The sequence below is a fragment of the Plectropomus leopardus genome, chromosome 14 (genome assembly GCF_008729295.1).
Source record: "Plectropomus leopardus isolate mb chromosome 14, YSFRI_Pleo_2.0, whole genome shotgun sequence".
NCBI classification, from domain to species: domain Eukaryota; kingdom Metazoa; phylum Chordata; class Actinopteri; order Perciformes; family Serranidae; genus Plectropomus; species Plectropomus leopardus.
Genome location: NC_056476.1, coordinates 32,172,385 through 32,197,123, shown reverse-complemented (window position 1 = coordinate 32,197,123; position 24,739 = coordinate 32,172,385). Strand labels below are relative to the sequence as shown.

The 24,739-nt window shown below is 38.9% G+C and overlaps 1 protein-coding gene across 1 annotated transcript in view; it reads left to right on the top strand.

Moving 5' to 3' along the window:
* The window catches only part of nrxn3a (neurexin 3a), a 257,417-nt gene extending 247,346 nt beyond the window's left edge, over positions 1 to 10,071 (top strand). The window contains 2 exon segments of the mRNA XM_042500138.1: positions 8,203 to 8,700; positions 8,703 to 10,071. Coding sequence (XP_042356072.1) covers positions 8,203 to 8,700; positions 8,703 to 9,139 — 935 coding nt within the window. The 3' untranslated portion in view covers positions 9,140 to 10,071.
* The last annotated feature ends 14,668 nt before the right edge of the window (positions 10,072 to 24,739 follow it).

Genomic DNA, 24,739 nt, shown 5'->3' with positions numbered 1-24,739 from the left:
CGCATTTTCTGAATGTTTCCCATTGTTTTGTCAAAAAATCCTGTATTACTTCCTTTTTGACGGATATCAGGTGCATATAGCATATTTCTGAATTTTTTTTTTTTTCGCCGTGTTTTCCTCCTCTGAACTGCTGGAAGACTGCACCTTGGTCGCTACCATCTTGGATGTTTTGTGCTCTCCTATTTGACCAGCAGGTTACATGTGACTCAAACCACAGCACACATGACAACAATATCATTACGCAAGTAACTTAAGTAGTACTGACTTCAAACACTGATTTTATAAAAACTGCAGGATTACAAATGGAGAACTTTTGCCCTTTAGCTTAGGACCAATACATCTTTGTAACTGAGTAAAACGATCGTAGTGGCCCACATGTCGGAACGGGATGAAACGATACGGCTTTCACCTTATGGTCTATAAAGCAGTCAAACTAGCCAGTGCTAATCAAATACAAATTAAGATTCTGTTAGCGTTTTGCCTATTTCTCTGCTAAAAATGTTTTCAGAAACATGTTTTAGCTTAATGTTTAACTGTAACACCAGACTGTTTTTTTGCTGGCCGGCCACCATTGTTTCACGTTTGAGTTCGTATTACATCACCACTACCCAGCAGGAGCGTTTAGTGGTCTGCTTGTGGGGCACTGCATTCCGGTAGTTTAATTGTAGTAGTGAGTATTTTTATATTCCAGCATTGGTAGTTTTACTTCAGTTAAGGATGCTAGTACTTCTTCCACCTCTGGACCGAATGTTACAATGTTTGGCTTGTCAGTAACACACAGAGACATTCATCCATGATGGGCACACTGCATAACAAGAATAACAATAGCTACAGGCTTGCAGCATCCTGGGTAATCAATTTATAAAGCTCCCAGCATCTCTGCTTTATAAACACAGTCTTGAGTTGGTGTCTCTGACAAACATGCATTTAGAGAAAAAAAAATGAGACCCTTCTGCAACAGCGGGATCTGTGCATGGCCATGACTGAATATAATCCTTGAATGCAGGTGTGACGCCAATCAATCAGACATAAATAGAGTTCAGGGCTTAGCACCCGCTTATTCAAGATGCCCAACAAATGGAAATTATATTGTTCTGTTTCTCCAGTTCTCTATTTTCTATCCAAAATGCCACGAATAGAAAATTCAGACAACATATCTCAATTATGAATTTATCTGACAAACAAATACAGTTTTAGAAAATAAAGTTAAGTTTTCTTAATTTTCTGCAGTGGTTAGCATTGTAATCTCATAGTAACAGGGTTGTGAACCTGCTGCCCAGATGGAACCCCTCTGAAGGGTTTTGCATTTTCTCCCAGTGTCAGTGTGGTTCTCTCCTTGTTCTCCTGTGAGTACCTGTCTCTTGCCCAAAGTCCGCTGGGACACATAATGAATTAATACATTTTTTTTTTATAAAGAAAATTTTATGGATAAGTGAAACAGGGACAGTGTTTGGTTAAAGTGCAGTCCCTTGTTTTTTTATGTTTTTGCCCGTATTAGACCATAATTGGCTTTCATAAAAGTCAGTACGTTTCCATGCAGTGGAGCTACACCTATAGCTCAATTAGGCCATTTAATTGGATTACTATCCTTGCCCCAGTATTACACACACACACACACATATATATATATGTGTGTATATTCCCTCTTTCAGCTAGTGGCTACTGGACCTTCTTCCAACTGACCTGTTATATCACATACCAGTCAAGTTAGCAAGCAGCAAATGGGTTTGTTTCCATCTGTGACAACATGGATAATTTTTTCGCACTATACATTTTGTACATACTCTACACTTTACTTGGTACCTTTGTCTTGTATTGTTTTCTTCCTTTCTTCTTCTTCTTTTGTTTTTCCCGCCTGTCTTCTCATATTTATGCTGTTTGACATCCGGGTCAAAGCCTGGCGCCAGGGACTATGGCGCATGTGCAGAACATCTCAGCCAGTTCAGGACCAGCTAAGGCATATAAACAAAAGAGTAAATTGACCCCCAACCCATTATTTAGGTGTGTTAGTCTGACTACGAGAAATGTCATTTAGTATGATTTCAGTTGGACTAACATGTTTACATCACTTTTAAAAGTCTAGTTTTTACCTGACTAACACAATAATTTGACTTTTTTCTGACATCATGTAAATGTACTGAGTGACATCCCTGAGCTAGCCTAGCCAAGGTGCATTTGAATCTGATTTTCGGAAAATGCAAAGACACCCCCCCCCCCCCAGGGAAAAAAGCCCCCCTATGACTACCTTTGCAAAGATACAGGTCGGTATAGTCAATGTTGTGGGACATAAGCAGAAGAAGCACACATTTTTGAGTGGAGGTTAACTTTAAATGCCAGTGTAAAAGCACCCATGGACCTATATACTGCATTTGAGAAATACCGTTATATTGTCATAGCTCATCAGTTCACATCTGTTGATGGTTGACAGTGCCAACAACTGAGGTGTCCCTTTTAACATGTTTGTATTTTTACATAAATTCAACTGCTTGAATCCATCAGTGATGTTATGAGTTGAAACTTTAGTCAGATGAAACAAGTTTTGCTTCAGCAGGTTCAGATAAACTGCAGGCTTTTACACCACCTGCTGCTGACACCTTTCACCACTGCATAGGGCCACAGCATTCACAGTGTTATGGACATCAGCTTTAAGCTTGTCTTTTGACTCTTTTTTTATACTTAAATCCTGATTAATTTGCATTTCATAATAGCACATGAAAAAAATAGTATTGATGTATGTTTTGTGTTTCTGTTTTGTTTTTCTTCCCCTCTGCTATTAGTTCAACTTGAGCTGTGTCCCAATTGCAAACTACACTATCATTTTAAACATTTTTTGTTGTTGTTGTTGTTGTATGTGTGTGTGTGTGTGTGTGTGTGTGTGTGAGTGTGTGTGTGTGTGTGGGGGGGGGGGGGGGGTGTGTCAGTTGAGTGTGATGATGATGCACATTGTAATGCAACAGAAATAAAAGTGAATATTTGCCGGCAGCTTTATGAAGCTGCAGTTTCATCAACATCTGTCTGCATACATGTTGTATCATGAGTATCACATGTTGTTTCTTGCCAGTACAAACAGACTATTGGTTGATAGTATGGGATTGGGACACAGTCTCTGTCTCCTATTTTTCTGACATTGGTCAGTCTTACCTGCTCCCAGTTTGCTGTGTTGTTTTTTTCTACTTTCCCTAAATGCAACTTACTTTAAGCATGCATCAACATCCTGCAGTAAGACTAAAACAAAACCAAATAATAATAATAATAATCCATTCTCAGCCAATGCCATCTCCCTCTGACGTACACCCAGACTGCACGGCCGCTTCATGTTTAAAGACTAACATTACAGATCGATTTGTCATGAAGAAACACATGAGAGAGGCACCTGGCCACCAGTCGAGCGCCTCTCTCAGCAGTGTCTGTTTTATATTGTGTGCATCTGGTTGTAGTGTGTGAAAAATTTTGGCTCTGTTCTTCCATCTTAACATTTGTCATTTGATAGTTTTAACTGGTCATATTTTTTGTATTTATCCAATTGATCACCGCCATTTTGGTTCTGATTATGGTTTTTGGCTTATTACGTATGTTTGGTTTGTTTTTTTGTCAACCAGATACTATTCAAATCAAAGTGTGATTTTTTTTTTTTATAGAATTAGACTTTTTTTGGATTTGGAACTACTTGAGTGACTAACTTGTGTGTTTTATTTCCCACAGAATGTTTTCCTATCAGTAATTTTGACTTTAAACAGTAAACATTTCAGTTGCACTATCAACTCAACTTAAGGCATTTTATAAACATATGCAAAAGCCCACAAATTAGTGAAGCAGTTTCAGATCCACTTCTTACATATCTTCCGTTTTCCAGATTTTTTAGTAAATCTATTTTTACAAAACAAATTAATTTTTAATTAATAATATTTTGACTGTAAGACAAAAAACAAATGAATTGCATGGCTAAGAAGTTGCAGTTTAGGGTTTGTCAGACTTGTCAGTGTTAGAGTTCTTCTGTTCTTTTCTGTAGATGGGCATGTATATTGCTCATTGTTTGTATATCCCCATCCCTTCCTTACAGCCAAAAGCTCTAATGCCGCCCGACCGCTTCGTACTGCCTTTACATGGACATGGCAACTGACTTACACTGTCACCCTCATCACCCTCATTTCCTATGTAGTATGTTCATAGGTCCCACCCCTTCTTCACCTTCTCCCTTGTCTCTAGAGATATTAAAGTATAATGTCATCCATGCATTCTACAGATCAAATTACAATTTAAGCAAAAACTGTAACATGAATAGATTTTAGATACTATTGAAGTCTATTGGAATGAAAATACTTTTTTTTGTAAAAATGAATTATTTACCAGGAAAAAAAACAAAACATAAAAAACAGAATTATGGTGTTTATTTTTTATGTTATGTGTTGTGGATGTATGTGTTGTTGCCTCCCTGTACCGTCGTGTTTCAAGATAGAACACAATCTACAATGAATTAAAATGATCTGTAACGGTACCAAGTGGCTATCCAACATTCTTACACACCTTTTCTTTTGAAAATTCCTTTCCTCATGCCTGAATCATGCGGGCAATTTGTTGATGTAAGTTGACAATACACAATTTGTATGTTTACACACTGACTTTTTTTTTCTTTGGAGATGCAGTTTGTAAAATGTGTCGAGTGGGACATCTTGAAATGTTTGTTCTTGTGCTGCTTTCAGACACCTTTCACAAGTATTTAAGTATTTAAGCCTTGGAACCCTGAGCAAATTGATTTAATTAATTAATTTCTTTCAAAAACATACTCATTGCTTTCTCAAGTTTTTAAAGAAATCAAGCCTATTTGCTGAGGTCTCAAAGGGATAAAAGCAAAGTAACTGATGAACATGATAGGTGCTATATGTTGCAATTTTCACATCACTGAATTATTTAAAGCTAAAGAAAACACCAGTCATTTAAACAAAGGCCGGTGCTAAATGTTGAAAACCGTCAACAATGCAGCAGTGACGTTGCAACAACGCTGCATTTGTGAACACTACAAGCATGAAACACGCTGCAGTTAGGTGAGGCTGCCTTCACGCAGTGCTGTGTGAAAAAGACCTATAGCTTACAAACTGCATCTCTAATCACACTGTGGGGTCTTTGATGGTGTTTTATTGTTTTGTAATTGTAGAATAAAATTGCCTTTGTTTGATCTACAGAGTTGTGTGCTTGTGAATGTTATATGTTAGTGTTTGTGATAGTGAGTTATTTATTAGTTGACTTTAATTGATACACAATGTGCATCATAGACAAAGTATGCACATGTTGATGAATATCTTCCATGTCAATGGCATTTTGAATGTTCATTTCTGTGATACCAATTTGACTTCACATTCCCATGATAAATGAGTAGAACTCTTTGCACTTCTTTCTAAAAAAATAAAAAGAGGCACCCTTGTCACCAGATGATCTGCTTAATTTGCTCAAAGGTCCTGTGTCACTTTGAAACTAATAGCACAGATGTCACAAAAAAGGAAAAAAAAACACTATTGCAACCAAGTGATTGGATGCCTCCCAGTCAAGTTGCAGTTACACTTTACATCCATGTCTCTCCAGACTCATTTGTAGTCATGACAGTAGACATTGTCACTACAAAGAAGTTACATATTCTAAAACATGAATGCTGCATACACATCTTCCCCTGGCAACACAGAAGATCTATAGAATTGGCAGAGTTTCAAGGTGAATACCCAAGATTAAAGTCACCAATTTAGTATATGAGCAAATGTCTGCCCCTTTGTTGAACTGTGATGTTTTGTGAGGTCACAGTGACCTTGACCTTCGACCGTAAAACACTAAATTCTAATCAGTTTGTTTTCAAGTCTAAGTGGATATTTGTGCTATGTTTACAGAAATTATCCCACAAGAAAGGGATGATTGTACAGATCAATGGACAGACAACCAAAAACCCCAAACCCATTTTAAACATGGTACTGCTGCATGGCATGGAGAGATAAAAATAATTTGTATTTTATTATCCAAGTTGTTAAACACCTCATAAAGACACTTTGCAGAGACTTAAGAGCTACAGATACAACTTGTAAATGGGGAAAATACAGCACAACATGATTACAGGGTACGTAATATGGTCATTTGAAGCCTTTTGTTGTTACTGAATTGCCATTCTGGGTAAATAACTGAGCCCAGCTCTGTTAAAGAGGATTTCAACTGTAAAGTAGCCGTGCCTCCATGTTACATCCTCTGTTTTTAATTAATATTGAAAAAGCAGACAGTCTATAGTTCACAGTCCACAGCAATTTAAATGGAGTACAACTAATAACTGGCAAACTATTCAAAGAAGACAATACGTATATCTTACAGTCATATGTGTTGAGATATTTGTTGTGATGTAATGATATTTCAGATATTATGGTGCAGAAACACATCTGTACTAAGCCTGGGCGGTATGTTATGTCATATCTTAATACTTTATTGAAGACACACACACACACACACACACACGTGCACGCACACACGCACACACACAGCCCCACACCCCCACCCCCAGTTGAGTGAGGTACTCACTTTCAGCTTTTTAGACCAATAAATACACGGTAGAAATCCACAAAATGTAAGAAAAGGAATATACTCGCTCTGATTTTTCCTACTGAACAGAGAAATACAGAGTCACAGAAGACTGATGAAGCTTAATTGTTTAATTAACTCATCATTAAACACACCTCATTCAAACTTGACAAAAATAAAAGAAAAACTCAACCAAACCGTTTTGGTTACTCTTGTCATTCCAATGTTTCAACATTCACCAGCTCCAGTTTGGTCAAGATAAATTCTTAATTTACCAAGTAACACGTAAAAAAACATGTCATTTTTCCACACAGTCTCTCTCTGTCTGCTGCTACTGGAAAGAGGAGTGCTTGTATTTATGATGGGACTGAAAAACAAGAGGCTAACTGCCAAATTACGATGTTGAAAACATTCACTCAGTACATGGTATGACATCTTTGACTCAGGCTAATGGTTCACAAAGGGTGAGCATTCAGGTGACTTTGCTCTGCCATTGACATGGTGTGAATTTAAAGTGATGATCATTTGACAGCTTTTTCTTGGTCACAGAGCTGCTCTTATCATTATCACTTGTTGAATAAAAATGAATTATAAATACATTTTTGTTCCTGATGCCATCAACATTTGGATGAGAACTAAAGTAAACTAAAATGATCAGTGTTCTCTGTTATGTGAGAGAACCTCTTTGTAATCTAGGTAGATAACTAGTCTGTTGATCTTTCACTATCTGGAATACTTTTTCATAAAATATCTGCCCAAATTTGAGCCTGACTTGTTGATGCAGTAAAAATAAGTAACTAGAAATGACTGTTTGTACAAATATTGATAAAACTAATATGCAGAAATGTTATGGTATCTTATTTTTATCTTATTCACTTTTGTACAACAGTTCAACTATTTAACATCATACATAACCAACTTTTCTCTCACTGAAACTGAACCTGAACTGAACTGAAACTGAAACAGGCTGAGATTACTTACCTCCAGAACAGCTCTGTATCTGAGTAATGGCTGTAGAAGTACAACTACAATGACCACAGAACAGCAAAAGGTTTAAGATGACTGAGCAGTGACACTGCTGTCAGTCAGACATTTCTATTGTGATAGAATCTGTTGTTTGAATTATTCCTTTTACTTGATCATAATTAATTCACATGCTGTGAAAGGAAATGTTTTTAAGTATTAGAAGTTTTCAGTATTGTCAACAATAGTTGGGGACAATAGGTTATCAATAACTGTACTATCTTTTGACTGCAACAAGTCTGCTGAATACATTTTATTCGATTTATTGTATTTCAGAAAAAAAAAACATTTACTAATTTGATAGTACTTTCCATTAGAAATGTCTTCAGTGATATTGAGAAAGAATCAAGTACTTCAACATAGCAAAGGAACTAAATTTGGAGCAAATTTTGCTCGAATTTTGCCTCGTCCTTGCACATACATCTTAAACCTTTTGAATTGTATATCAGATTTAAACCAATTTTCCTTTCTTTTGTCTTATTGAGCAGTCATAAAGTGATATACCAAGTTTCTTTTCATGGATTTGGGTTTAGCTGTTGGCTGTTTTGTTGTTCTGTCCAGTTGTGTTTTGTTAAGTATATTTCATAAATCCTTGCCCTGCCCTCTAACATGCCTGTCTCTCTCCAATCCTAGGAGTTGAATTAGTCATCCCAGTACTTCAGGATCCATTAGCACACCCCTCTGTAGCTCCTCGTGCACCCTTCATTCCCACTCCCTCAACCCACCACCCACTCTTCACCATTATTGAGACCACCAAAGAGTCCCTGTCCAAGGCCACTGAGGCGGGGGTACCTTGCTTGTCGGACCGAGGCAGCGATGATTGTGATGATGATGGCTTGGTGATATCGGGGTATGGCTCTGGGGAAGCGTTCAAGTCTAACCTGCCCCCTACTGATGATGAAGATTTTTACACGACCTTCTCCTTGGTAAAAGATAAGACCTTATCCACGTCAAGCTTTGAAGGTGGCTACAAAGCTCACACGCCCAAGACTTTTAGACCTAACAAACCATCAATCTCCAGACGCGGTAGGACTACCACTACCGCTGTACCACTAACCGCCGACCAGAGCCGCACCACCGCCACCTCTGCCTCCACCGCAACCCTCCACAATGCTCCGGCCAAACAGCCGGCCAAATGAATTACCGCGAGCTAAAACCCCAGCCCGTCCTAGTGTTGCTTCCATTGCCCACATCCTTTGAGGTAGACAGCAGCAAACTGAGGGGCCCATTAATAACCTCCCCAATGTTCCATAATATACCCACAGCACTTCCCACAGAGCCGGGCGTCAGGCGAGTTCCAGGGCCCTCGGAAGTGGTCCGTGAATCTAGCAGCACCACCGGGATGGTCATCGGAATAGTGGCGGCCGCTGCCCTGTGCATCCTCATCCTTCTGTATGCCATGTATAAGTACAGGAACAGGGATGAAGGCTCCTACCAGGTGGACGAGAGCAGGAACTACATAACCAACTCAGCTGTGCAGAGCAATGGCGCTGTGATAAAGGACAAACAGCAGAGCTTGAAAGGCAGTAACAAGAAACAAAAAAATAAGGATAAGGAGTATTACGTGTGACTGTGAGACTTTTGTGAACACGAGAGAGCGAAGAAAGAAAGCACTAAGAGAACATTTACAAATCAGTTTCCTTGCAAGGAGCTATGACAAATGATGGTATAACATGGAACTTGAATAATCTCATACTGTGCTGAGTAGTTGAACTGAAGATATGTACTGTAAAATAAAGCACACTTACTATTGTAAGCATACTGACAAGGCTAAATAGCAACTTTAGAGACCTTACTCTTCTATCTGGTCAGAGATGTTATCAGTATAGAAATGTTTCACAGCTACATCATTCTCCTAAGTGACTTTTAGAGCTATGTGATCCTTGGCATTCAACAAAAAACTTTTTTGTAAAATTGTTAATTACAAAAGGCTCATAATCTTATACATTTTCAGCATGTAAGTAGTATTAACAAGAGGGGGTCAGGCACACCATTATTGTTAAAGTAAAAAAAGGACTCTTGTTGTATTCGAATATGACAATTTTCTATGGTTTATACATAATAGAAGTGTGGTGTCTAACTTATTTTTGCTTTAAGCAAAAGGGGAAAAAATGACAAAAGAACAGCAAGTGAAGAAAACTGTCTGTGTATAAAATGATCAAATCGCCATGGGCAAATCTCCGATAATCTATTTGCTCTGGCATCTGATTCACCCCAATTATTCTCACTGTTTGACAAAGTGACTCACTTTATGGAAAGAAGTGGTCGGTTTTCTATTAAAAAGCAACTGATAGTAAAATGCATGCCATACTAATTCTACAGTAAAGTCCAGTACAGTCAAAGTCCAGTGTGCAGTGTTCGACTTGGACCATGTTCTCTTAATTATTGCCAAACAGTTCTTCATTATCAGATCCAAACGTTGCCCCTCTCCTCTTTTTGAACCCCTCAAAAATGTTAACGATGGAAAAAAAACAATCTGTTAAAAAAGGTCTATTAATGATGCACAGCCAATGGTGGTTTTATCTTTTTGCAAAACTGTATGTGAGTTCATTGCCTGTCGTTCTCTTTTTCTATGGAGGTGTCAGGAGGAAGACGAATGCAGTACTACAACACTGTTAACAAATGTGTATATAGAAATAAATCAAATGTTGAAAGTGTGGATTCTATCTGCTGTCACAGTCAGCTGTTAAAAAAAAAAGAAATTTGTTTACATATTTTATTAAATGCTAGCTGTTGTACTTTGTAGGTAGGAAATTGTACATATACCATGACAGTTGTAATTTTTAGTACCTCTACTGTACAGACTGAACATAATGGTTTATCAGCGTATTTCATGACAGAATCTATTAACTGTTAATTTACATGGAGAAAAACTTTAATCAGAATGTGGAAAATCATATTGATATTTCATAAAGAATAGAATGTATTGTTAGCCTAGAGATCTAACCAGAGATGTTTCTAAAGTTGCATGAATATTTAACTACTTGCACTTGTCCTACAAATACAAGGTGCCCTTCCCTCTGTATCATGGCTTTCTTGTTCTGGGTTACACTAGTGAAATTTCTATATGAAAGAGAATAAAGTCAGAGTTGTGACAAATACAGAAAGACAAAGAGGCTACAATGGGTGAGGGTTCACAGTCTTAAAGAGCTAAAGTGGTGAGGGTTTTTTGTTCTTTTTTATGTAAGACTGGTCACCTCAGATCATTGTCTTGTCAACTTTTTTATCATGAGTTACAAAGTTTATTGTTCTTTTATGTTTCCGTTCTTCCATGGTCATTTATGGACGAGGAGGTGCAGTGTTCTTATGCCTGAAATTCACATATTTATGTTTCATGACATTTTTTTCATCGGTTTCATAGATAATAAAACATTCTTTTTTTTCTCTGAAATCATATTGTAGTCCTTTGATAAATCAAATTATCCATGGCAATATGGTACCACTTTGAGGGAAACCTCATTCTCACCACAGAATCATTTTAGAGAGCAGAAAAGAGAAAAGGAGGCAGCTTTAGAGCCCCTGAAAACTTTCAAATCTCAAAACATTTAACAGTAATGACTAAATTAGCAACAATCAGTGTTTAGCTAATCTGCTTCATCAGGATTATAAGGCTGTGGTTTGGTCAGATATGTATGAGACCGAATCACATTGTGATATGTGTGAATCTCTACCAATTAATCTCCAGGGGTAGATGGCCTCCTTGTAATTTTAAATTTAAGGATTTAACAGTCTCTTTGTACTACCTTTAATCAAGGTACTTGAACAAGGCAGAAAGGACCAATGTTTTCCAGACTCCTGCTACCAAACTATTATTACAACAATTTACAAGAAAGATCCACTAAAATGTGTTTCCAACAGGCCAATCTCTCTCCTTAACACAGATTATAAAATGGTCACTAAAAGGATATCTAAGAGATTGGAGATATATCTCTATCTCCCCTGCTCGTAAATCTGGATAAAATTGCCACTGTAATTCATAGATTGTCCTCAAATAATTTAATGTGAGTGTTTAACATATTAATTTTTCTAGTAGAAATGAAATACTAAGCCTGGCAGTTTAGCTTAGTACTGAAAAGGCTTTTGATTTAGTCTAATGACCAGTATTTCTCCATGTGTTATTTGGTTCTGGGTCTGTGTTCTTTGATATGATAAAATGGATGGACCCCAGGAAGGGTAGCTTTCCCCAATATTTTTTCATCTCTATAGGATCCAACCCTAAGTGAGGTTGTTTAAGGCTGACCCTGTTACTGTTACTGTTTTTACTGATGACATTATCCTATAACAAACTTAATATTTAATATAAGGTCAATTTTGATAAAAATGCAATTCTGCCACTATCTGTATGTAACTGTAATAATGTCAAACACAGGTTCCCTTTTTTGTGGTCTCCTATGGGCTTTAAATGTTGGGGTAACCTAAATTTAAAGCAACTGTAAAAACCTTTACAGTTTTAACTTGTTGCAGATGTTGGGAAAGAGTCAAAAGATTTGCCACTTACCTTAGTGGGTAGGAATCAATGCTATGAAACTGAAAGGCCTGCCTAGATTCTTACATATTTTTCAGTCACTTTCAATCAAAGTCCCATCAATATTTTGTTTTCCTCTCTCAACAATTAATCAAACAGTTAATCTGGAATCGTGATACTCCAAGAGTGGACAAATCAACTCTAAATTATGTCCAGGAAGGGCTGAAACTCCTCACTTTCCAGAGTATCACCATGCCGCTTAATCCAGTTTTTTGGCACAGCTGTTTACTAAAGGCCCTCTTCCTTATGGCTCAACCTTGAAAGAGATTAGAGATTAGAAAATAAAAAAGAGATTAACACTACAATAGGACACCCTTTAATCATGCAGTCAACTCAAATTTGATAGACTGTATTCTGTATTATCTGTTCAAATAAAAGGGATTCCTTTCTCCTAAAACTCCTTAATGGAGAAACAGATTGCTACCAAAGAGCTTTTAGAATAGTAAATTCAGATTATGGTCTGATGAAAGCATTAGTTTCCTCAGTTACTGCTATGAGGAAGGAATCTTTATGGCATATGGAATAGTTTAAACAAAGATTGACAAATAAAGATTTCTTCTTTCTTCTGCAACTATGTGACTTTATTAGTGTCAACTACAGGGGCCGGTGGAATTTAGTCTCTATGACACCTGTGGAACATCTGTGCCATGCTGACCTACCATTCTTAAAAATGATCTGTAATGATGATCTGTAGTTATTCAAGCTCTTATGTTGAAACTGTTAATACCTGATTTGGACAGGTTCAAACTTTGAAGATAAACAGATCTGGGAATAAATCTGGATTGGAAACTATTGGGTGGTTTGTGCAGAGATGGTGTTTTAAACTCTATTTATGGATTAATTCAGTTTAACTTTCTTCATTGGCTCTCTATCAGCCCATACAGACTTCACAAATATAAATCAATACCATCCCTTCATTTTAGATGTATCTTAGATGAGAGAACATTTCTACATTCTTCTTGGGAGTGCCGTAAACTTCAGGGGCCATATTCACAAACATTCCTAGAATACTCTCAGAGAGCTCCTAACTTAGCATAAGTCATTTCTAGCGAGGAGCACCTCTAAGAGAGGGAGAGACAGAAACCTATACCTTTGTAAGGAGGGGTGGTTGACCCCTTTGCTGGGTATGACACATTGATTTACTAGATATGATTGGTTGCCCTTTCGTGAGCCTGTGAGGTGTGGATACCCAGTGGAAATGAAATGAACGCCATTGCAATAAGAGACTTTAATCAAATCAAATCAAATCTTTATTTGTATGGCACTTTTCATACAAAGAGTAACACAAAGTGCCTCACAGAGATTAAAAACAATAACAGAAATGAAAAACATCAATGAAAATCAAGAAAAATACAGACAGCCTGACCCTCCCACCCCCACCTAGACGTACGCAACAACACACACACAATCATGTAGATATTCCCACACATATTCGCAAAGGCACCCGAACATCCACCCTTACCACCCACACACACGCACACATACACCAACACACACCAATTGTTACTAAAGAGACATGGCTAGGCACTGAGACCTGAGGCGAGGGAGAAGCTACCTTTGGGGGCCAACCTCACTGAGAGAGGTCACGGTCCAGCACCGCCGGGGCGCCGCCACAGAGACCATCCCAACCCGGGCGGACAGGAGTGCCCGCACCAAGATGCCGAGCCCTCTAGCCACCCGGGCCGAAACAGTCCACGGTACAGCACCCCCAATGGTGGACCAGAGACCACTCCCAGTCCGGTAGGCCCCGATGAGGAAACACTGGAGCTAAAAACTAACACAATAAAATAAGGTAAAGAACATAAAACCTAAGAACGTAAGGGACTGAAACAGTAAAATAAGACAAAGAATACAAGTGCACAGTAAAATAGATTAAAGGTTATAACCGCTAATAATTAGATAGATAAATAAATGGGAGACTAAAACAGTGGGATAAGATAAAATAAAAAAGGAGAATAAATAAATAAATAGTTAGTTAGTTAGTTAAAAGCCTGATTGAAAAGATGGGTCTTGAGCCTCTTTTTAAAAACAAGCTTTAGTTGTTATTGTGATCTCTGTGCTGATGGCAGGTTAAGACAGAGCCAAGTCATCACTGCTGCACTGTTGCATTTTTCCAGTTGCTCAATATCTTAGAGTTGTGATCACTTCATTTATGGTGTTGTCCTGTTATGCACAGCTGTTTGCTGAGTTTTTTATCATTAAATTGCCTGAAAATGACACCAGGGGCCGTATTTACAAAGCGTCCTCTTACAAAAAGTTGCTTGTAGTGACAAAGTTCTATAGAAATTCTTAGAATTAGGACATTTTCTAAAAAAATCCCCTTTAGAGTTAAGACTAGGTACTGCTAAAGATAAAAGTAATTCACAAAGCATCTCAAAGGAGAAATTCGCTATGTTGTAAATGGAATGTCCCATCAGTGATGATGATAAATGCAGTCAGTTGTAATTCTACAGTGTGTGCTGTATTGACAGAGAATTTCCTTCTTGCACAGCCTTCAATGCTACACAGTGCCTACATTTGCACGGATGCATGCATCTGAGCTCATGGCGCTCAACCCCCAAATATTCCCAAACCTGCCCCTGGAGGTGGCCGTCTCCAGCATGGCTTTGCTTACAAAAAGTAAAGGCGTCCGAAATGTATTACTTCAATGTTCAATTAGAACACAGGAAAAAATGACAGAAATATAATAACACTAATGCACTTGTAGCAGTATGGCTGTAGCTGTGCGGTGCCTCTTAAGACCTAGCGTACACATGCGTGGACATCACATTTTAGGTGATATTACCATAGTAGTTAATTCTGCTTACTTGGGGCCTTATGGCCAAGTATGTGACTACTTACGCTACCACCCAGTGGTGACAGGAGAGTACTACACACTACCGGAAGAATTCAAAATGGCGACAAGCACGAGGAAAATTTCTGCGGGTCACTCCAAAACAAAACATCGACAAGGTAAGAAGTCCAATTTATATTTCATGTCTTATTTTTGTTAAGATATGCATATAAGCATTGTAGGTTTGCCATGGCATGCAAATTTGACAAAAATTAATAAAAATAATGATCTAGAATGATGCTAAACATGATGTACACGTATGTGTACAGAGGGACTTAGCTTGGTTAAAAATGCTAATCCGTTAGCAAAAATGCGCCCAGGAATAGCAGCTATAAATATGCTTATAGCTAATTCCAGTGCAGCTAAAAAACTGTACATTGTCTCAGTGAAATAAATAAACAAATAAATACATATATACATAAACTACATGGATTTGTGTTTGATTTTTTCATGATTTTATTTTCAGAGCGTTTTTCTGTGGAAAGAGCACTGGAGCTAATCTGGCTACTTGATGGAGACAAGTCAGATTTGGATAATTTGTCTGACAACGATGATGCCATCCTGGATGCTGATTATCATCCCCCACCACAGGTTCAAAGCAGCAGTGAGGATGACAGTAGTGATGAAGAAGACCCCATTCCCACTGAGCACAGCAGGGGACGTAAACGTCTCCGTTGTGAAAATAATGGTTAGCAAAGACCCAGTGGATATTAGTTTACTATGACTATGACACCAGATCCCACACTCCCAGACGTCGTCGTCAAACACAACGGATTGAACCTGATGACTCAGATAATGGCCCAGAAGAGCCAACACCAGGACCAAGCTCTCAGGGACAATCCAATAAAGGTATTTGTTTTTATTTTGGCACACCTTGAAGATAAATCTTCAAATTTCTTAGAAACGTCCACTCAGATTTAACTTTGTTATGCACCAATACACCTCAGTGAATTGCCTGCATGGGTAAATGTGTAACTTTCTTTGCACTAAGTGCTATTTTTATTCTGATTCTGATTATGCAGGACGTGGAATGCGCTGGAGGGCTACTCCATTGACGCCAAACCTTGCCAAGTTTGAACATGAGGACGATACTGAGCAGGACAGACATGGCTGGTCCCCACTAAACTATTTTGAACAGTACATAGACAAAGATTTGATGAAAATTATTTCAGATTGCTCTAATGCTATGTCACTAGCCAGGAGTGGGGACCCACTCAACACATCAGTAGATGAGATTTACCATTTTTTTGGTGCCTGTATTTTGATGTCCTGTGTCCGATACCCAAAAATCAGGATGTACTGGTCCAAAGCCTTGAGATTCACTGCCATCACTGATAGATTCACGCGCGACAGATTCTTCAGACTGAGGAAATCATTAAAAGTGCTAATTGATGATGATGTGCCAGAAGACCTGAGGAGTGACAAATTCTGGAAGGTGAGGCCTTTTCTGGATCGGATTCTGCAAGGCTGCAGGTCTCAGACTCGACCTGAATGCGTATCAATAGATGAGCAGATGATACCTTTCACAGGAGCCTGTCCATGTAGACAGTATCTGCCAATGAAGCCAAACCCAGTTGGCATAAAGAACTTTGTTTGTGCTACAGCAGATGGTATTGTGCTGGACTTTGATCTGTATCAAGGTGCAGGTGCACTGCTTGAGCAGGTTGAAGAACCAGAGGGTCTGGGTTTGGGAGGCTTAGTCATGGCTCGTCTGTGTCAAACTCTGCATCGTGGCACAAAAGTGTATTGTGACCGGTTCTTCACAAGCATCCAGTGCGTGGAACAACTGATGAAGAAGGAGCTGTACGTGACTGGTACAGTAATGAAAAACCGGGTCGCTGCAGCAGTGCAGAAGTTACCGGCTGACATAACCATGAAAAACACAGGAAGAGGTACTTCAGCAGAAGTTTCCACTGAAGATGGAAAGTTGTGTGTAGTGAAGTGGTACGACAACAAACCAGTACTGATGATGTCTGCTGTTCATGGTACACAGCCCGAAGACACCTGCCAGCGCTGGGACAAAAAATTGAAACAGTATGTGTCTGTCTCGCGACCAAGCATTGTCCGTGAGTATAACCTCAAGATGGGTGGAGTTGACTTGGTTGACAGAATGATCAGCTACTATCGCATTAGCGCTCGTACTAAGAAGTGGACAGTGCGAATGCTTATGCACTTCACAGATCTGGCTTTAGCCAACAGCTGGATACTGTACCGCAAAGACCTCACAACATGCGGTGCACCAAAGAAGAGCATCATGCAGTTCCTTGAGTTCCGTATGGAAGTAGCTACCACCCTCTTGGCCCAGCATCACAGTCAAGAAGACGATGCAGAATTTTCAGAAGAGGAAGAGGAAGAAGACAATCCAAAACAAGGGAAAAAACGTCCAGTGACTACAGTGCCCCATGTCTCAGTCCGCAGGAGGGCTAATGCACATCTCCCTGAAATGATCAGCCTGAAGAATGCAGCGCGCTGCAGAGCAGCAGGCTGCACTGGGAGAACCAGAGTGCGTTGCGCGACCTGCAAGGTGTTCTTGTGCTTGCAAGCCGATCGCAACTGTTATACAGCCTTTCACACATAGTTGTGTACATGTTTCTAAGGGAAAAGGGCGTTCTTAGTTTTTTTCTTGTTTTTTTTTTTACATTGCAAATGCAAAATGCTTTGAATGTTTTATACTTTGTTATAGGCATATGATGTCTTCCTGAAACTGTTTGCAGCATTTCAAATGAGCCATATTGTAGCTGTGAGTGTCCAAAAGGGGCATTTTTTGTTTTATTTTGTTTTTTGCACTATGATGTTCAAAACATGTTAAAAATATGTTTGTATGTGTTATTAATATGCAACAGTGACAATGCAAATGCTTTGAATGTTTTATATTTTGTTACAAGCATATGATGTCTTACTGTAGCTGTGACTGTCCAAAAGGGGCAAAAATATTGTTACTTCATTTTGTTTTTTACACTGTGATTTTCAAAACATGTTCAAAAATATGTTTGTATATGTTATTTATACATGCAAAGGCAGTCAGGGAAAAAAATGCTGTGTTCAGGGTGGTAATAAAAAATTTTCCACTCTATTACACAAAGGTGACTTTATTGTGTTCTAAGGAAATTCGGACCTAGTGTCCACATATGTGGACATCATTTTTCTCTAAAACTACACCATGTAAAAAGATGATGATTAGTTTTTATACTTATCAGGGTCCAATAAGCCCAAATAGCAAAGAGATATAAAAAATGCATATCAAACAAGAGCTCAGGTCTTCCTCTCCCTTGTCGGCGTTAATCGCCGGGCGGTGAGTGTCTCTCTCCTGCACCTCATCTCGCGTGCTGCAGCGTGGGAGAGTGATCTGCGGTCTGCCACGTTTGTAATTATGCCACTGTGGCGCAGAGTGCTTCTCTTCCTCACTTTGTGATGCTCATTCAACTCCTGACGGTATGTAGACATCGTGATGCCAAGTTACTGGCATAGTTAATTTTTAGATCCTAACATATGTCTTTCAATGGCAGGGTACACGTGTGTGCGATCCTCTCCACCAGCTCTAACTCCACCTCCCTCGCATGCCCCGTCGGCCTGCTGCTGTTTTGCGTGCCTGTTTGTGTGGCGATTGTTTATTCCCATTCATCCGACTCTACATCTCCAACCGTGCTGTTGCTGGCACTCATTAAGGTGATTGCTGTCCCTACCCTGGGCTGTGCATATCTCAACCTTTTCCTAAGCATGGACTGAAGTTTATTAGTAATAGTTTCTTTTTCTTTACTATTGTGTTGCATGTGTACTGGGGTTTAGTTACTTTTGATAGTTGTTGTTTTATTTCTTTGCTTTATGTTTGGGTTGTTTTGCATGTTTATTTTGGTTTACTTATCCTTGATTATTTTTCTTTGGTTGCCTTGCATGTTTATTTGGGTTTATCAGTTTTGATGAATTCAAGATTATTTCTGATTATCTTTGTTTGCTTTGGGTTGTTTGACAGTTTTCTTTTGTTTGCATGTGTTGGGTTTTGTTAAGTTATATGGGTTCATTAATTTAACCCTGATGTAAAACCCAATTTAGTTATTTGCCTTTTTCTTTGTGTATTTTGTGGGGTTTGCTTAGGGGTGAGTGCGTGCGTGGTGTGTATGTGTGTATAACGATTTTATTGAACTGTGTTAAGCAAAATAATATATTGTTAAATAAAAATTAACTTAATTTTTTACGCCGGACCCGGTCTCAAGCTTTCATAGTATAGTATAATTCTCCAGGTGAAATTCCTGGGGTGGCATTGTCGGTAACTGATAATCAGTTTGTCAAATACTAATTCCTCTAATAGCGGTTTGGGTGTGGTTGGCCTGATCAAAATTCTCTTCAAAAGAATTATTAAACAGCCCCCCCCCCCCCGTCTCCACACACTGTCAACAACAAACATGCCTTATTGTAAGCTGTGTGTCACCACTGCAGCCAAGAGCTTTGACTGTTGGCCAAAACTCAGCGTTAGGTGACAAAATACTCATTCAGTGATCATCTGTCCTCTCAGTCAGCTGGTTGTTTTTTCCATTTTATCTTCAGATCCTGAAGAAAGTCTCCAGTGTGTTTCCAACCGCGACTGACTAGTGTTTCCCACAGAATAACAGTGCAACTATGGCTGTACGTGTGTACATGTGTGGCAGTACATGTGTGGCAGTACATGTGTGGCGGTACGTCTGGCGGTACATGTGTGGCGGCACATGTCTAGCGGTAGCTGACAGCTATCATATAATCATATCATTCTGTGGTCTCACTCTAAAATTGCCAATATCCAACATTTTTGGGTTACCTGAATGGAGCACAACAAGAGTTTCCATTACTTCTTTTTTTCTTCCGCAGTAACTTTCACATTAATCATCCCTTCACAGCTGATCAGATCACTAGTGGATGAGAGGAACTGTTTGCAGATGTTTTTAAGTGAAAGAAAAGTTTTAGACCCTGCATAATGAACAGTTAAGTTGCTCTTTCAGTACTCCTGACATTCTGCTGAGATGTCTCTGCCTCAAGTACACTATAAATAACTCAACAGTAGCCTATATATATTGTAACAGCGCTCTTGATTTAGAGCTCAGCTTCAAAACTCTAGTTGTGGTGCCCGCTACAAACAGATGAATGTTAATGATGCAAAACTTTCATGCATAGGAACATGCACACAGACTTTCTCCGGTGCATGACTGAGTCAGCCAGCACACTGTAAAAGATATCCTGCTAAAAATATCTGCACTCATAATGAATGATGCCATTCTCACCAGTTGACATGCAGCTGGTTTGTAATGCAAGACAAGAAGGAAGAGTTGTTTTTGGATGCGTGCAGAGCACGGCCCCTGGATGCACAGAGGTGAAGACTAGAAATACAAGCTGAAATAGCTCGTAGTTCTATAACGTCTGATTGTGGAGAAGGGGGGCAGAGTGATCTCACCTCTGCACCAGGACAGGAGCTAGTAACAACGCCATAACGAGGTCAATGTAAAACGTACAGCCAGAAAGATGTGACAATGGGCAGCAGGGGTGTGATGTTTTGACGATGTGTTTGTGTATGACCCACTGTGGCTTAAAAAGCACCTGACAGTATAGTGGATAATACAAAGAAGAACAGCAGCGGTAAATATCTCTAAACTGGGAAAAGGGAAAAGAGAGCTCCTCATCCTGGGAGTGGAGGACGAGATCAGCTGCCATATCACAGAGATGGTACATGATTGTGATTGACATGTTATGCCAGGTCAAGTCAAGTCAATTTTATTTATAATGCCCATTTTCACAAAACACGGTTTGCCTAGAGGGCTTTACAGTATACGACATCCCTCTGCCCTTAGACCCTCACATCACTTAAGAAAAAACCCCTGAAAAAGAACCTTTGTAACAGGGGAAAAAAGGAAGAAACCTCAGGAAGAGTGGCAGAGGACGATGAGGGATCCCTCTTCCAGGACAGACAGACGTGCAATAAATGTTGTAAATAACAATTGAATTACAATTATGACAAAAAGGAAAGAGACAGAGAGAGGGGAAGAGAGGGGGAGAGAGGGGAAGAGATGCATAGGAATAATGGAAACAGACGCATGTCATTTTAAAATAAAGATAGGTGTAAAATTATGAAATGGACTCTATGATAATATTGAAGGTGTTGATAAGTATTATATGTATACTGATAGTGGAGGCGTAGCTCATAAGTATTTTAGTAAGTACTGGCTACCTACAGGGTAATTTAGAGGAAACATGTCTGAAGTTATCTTCTAAGTCTTTTGTGAAGTTTATTTTCCTCTAAAGTACCCCGTAAGTACTGGGTACCTACAGGGTACGCTATATGGCTATATGGTCTGCTGGCAAGAATTATTTATTATATTATATTTATTTATTATTTTTATTTAATTATAAATGAAATGTAATTCAAGTTTAACTGGTTATGTAAGTGTAAATTTAAAACTGGAGCACACAAGACCACCAGATGGGCTACTTCTAAATAAATACTATTGGAATTTCTTAAAATCAATGCAAGTCTCCTCTGTTCCCTTTTATTGCCCTGTACTTACAGAGTACTTACCTTGTACTTCCGAAATACTTACCATTTACTTACACAGTATTTACAGGGGCGCGGGCTGGATTATGAAGTGTCCACTGTTCCCCCTTCATACCCTGTGATTATATAGTAACTTCTCTGTACTTACATAGTACTTACAGGGGCACGGGCTGGATTATGGCGTATCCACTGTTCCCCCTTCTTGCCCTGTAATTACATATTATTTACACTGTACTTCCACAGTACTTACAGGGTTGCAGGGTGGATTATATAATATCCACTGTTCCCTTTTCTTACCCTGTAGTTACACAGTACTTATCCAGTACTTCCACATCATTACAGGCTGGATAGATTATCCACAGTTCCCTGTTCTTTCACTGTACTTACATAGTTGTGGGCTGGATTATGGAGTATCAACTGTACCCTTATCTTACCCTGTTATTACACAATTTTTACTTTGTACTTACAAAGTACTTTTCCTGGAGACTCTTAAATCTGAAGAATCTTGTGTGTGTTTTGTAACCAGCCTGGAGGTCATCAGAGTACTTAAATATATTAGGACAAGTGTCTAGATTTGTAGGAGGGATTGAAAGAGAATGACAGACGCATAAATCAACTGGAGTCACAGGGTGCACTTTCACTTTAAAGTTGGCTATATTAAAATGTAGGCAAAAATCAAAGGGTCCCTCTTTAATCAAGAAAAAATAAATAAAGCTTCTTGCGGTAGATACCATAGGAATGCATTCAGTACATCAACAACTGTTTAAACAGTGCTTCACAACCAGAACACATAACATAAATCCAATTTAACTGGTTGTTTGACATAACTAAATTGCAAGTAAGGAAAATTGTCTCCAAGAGTTCAGGATTCCTGCTTCCGGTCCTTTAAGTTCAACTATGGTCCTTTATTGCAGTCAGTTCAGCAAGCTTCAGACAGAAATGGTAGTGTCAGTTTCAGTTTTAATTTGTCAGTTTTTCATCAAAATGACAAATGTGACCTTCAACAGACCTCCCAGGGCATAGAATGGGTGGTTCCCTCCTCCAGCAAAAGATGATCTCCAGCTCCTCTGAATAAGGAATTGGTCAGGTTGAATGGTGGCTCGCCATCTCCTTCGTCAAAAAGAGTTCAAAGTCCAAAATCTAACAATGTCTCCGGGCTATCTCAAAACCTAGCCTGTGTAAAAACAAGGCTGTTACTCCTTTGATTCATCCCATCCAAATCCTCTATGGCATACTGAATATCACATCAAAATTCTCAAAAACTACTGTTACACAATAACGATATATATATATATATATATATCGTTATTGTGTAACTACATATTGTGTATTAACTACACAGCATCTCTTGTGTGGAACATTTCATCCCTTTTTATATCAATCATGAATTATGTTTAGCTTTTTTACCACAAAATATGATTATTTAACATTTTAATATCATTTAAACCACAAATTATGACTATTTAACATTTTAACAATGAAAGTGACATGTGTTTCCTTTAAAATCATAGTCTGAATAACAGCACCAACATCATGTATCTTGTGCACGTAACACACACATTTGTATATTTAGTTTTAGGTGCACCTATTCAGGTTTCTCTTTTCTTAAACACACTATAAATTATTAGCATACAACTTGTTTTTAATGATTTCAGTCAGGTTATCAATGCAGAAATGTGCAGCTTTCAGTAGAGCTTTAACACTTAATATCACAGCAGTAAGTATAATGTGCCCTTCAGTGAGGAAAACAGAGGTTTTCTGCAGCGCCGTGTGTCTACAGACAACACTTGTTAAGTAGTTAGCCTCCGTGCTAGCTCAACTCACCAATATGCTGCCAAACACGACACATTGCTGGTGCACAGGTCCTGGTTTACTTCCTCCACTTCACAAATGCCGCTCAGTATTTCTAGCAAAATTATCCACCACAATTACTTTCATCTGGTTTCGGACTCACACAGCACTCATCCAAACTTAGTGGTTCTCTGTGTACAACCGAACTACATGGATGGGTGGGACTTATTTTCCCCCTGTCCAATAGGAAAACTCTGTTGCTTCATTTAATCAATGAGAATTGAGAGAGAACTCTGTTATTTAATTTTTATTGCCACTATTATTTATTGTTTAATGTGTCAGTTACAATAACTTTGCTCACATTTGATTCTCATAAGTTAAATGAAGCAATGCAGTTTTCCTATTGGACGGGAAAAATAAGTCCCACCTATCCACCTTCAAGTTGGGTTGTACAGAGAGAATTCCCATGTTTGGTTGAGTGCTGCGAGAGTCAGAAACAAGATGAAAGTAATGAGTGGTGGTGGAGAATTTTGGTAAAAATGCTGAGCAGAACCAGAGACGACCTTTGTGAAGTGGAAGTGAACCAGGACCTGTGCGCCAGGAATTCACATCACTTTTGGCAGCAAATTGGTGAGTTTGGCTGAGTGGAGGCTTTACCCTCCACTGAGCATCACATTACCCTTACTGCTATAATATCAAGTGTTAAAGTTCTAGTTAAAGCTGCATATTTCTGCATTGATAACCTGATTGAAATAATTAAAAACAAGTTGTATGCTAATAATTTATAGTGTGTTGAAGAAAAGAGAAACCTGAATAGGTGCACTTTAAACTACCTTGATTTTCTTTAAACTGTAAAGATTAACAGATTATCTTTAACCTTAGATATATTTCTCATACAGGATAATAAACAGTGAACACGTTTAATCCTGCATTGTACTTCTATAGAGCAATTACAGTAACCACTTTTTAATTTCTGGGGGTTGTTCGCAACACAAAGTCTCCAGTCCACTCAAGTGCTCTTCTGCGCCTTATCGGTCTGGCAGGTGGTGTGAGCGCAACCGTTTGTGGATTAGCAGTTGCAGTTTCATAGTCCAGAGGCAGCAGCTTACTGTCATTTCCCTCCCCCGAAAGAGAAACTGGTGCAAGGTGTGAAGCATTCCTACAGCACCCGTTAGGTATACTGTCCTCTCTTATCCACTACTCTGAGTGGTCTGGAAAACTTGCAGTGAGTTTTCGGTAGAATGTCAGGTTTCCTCACACTCGAAAGACACACTTGTTGTTGTTTTTTCTGTTGCTCCTCAACTCTCAAACCAGCTTGTCTTGATGACAGAGGACACAGTTGTGGAAGCGTCACATGAAGTTTGGTGCGCATGGGGTGTGTAACTGTGCAACAGTTTTGCTGGTGAATGTAGAGTTATGGAGTGGGGCATAGTACGATAGATGATAGATAGAGGAAATCCCTTGTGAACTCTTTCCATGGTTTTCCTTCTAGCAACGCAGTCTGTAA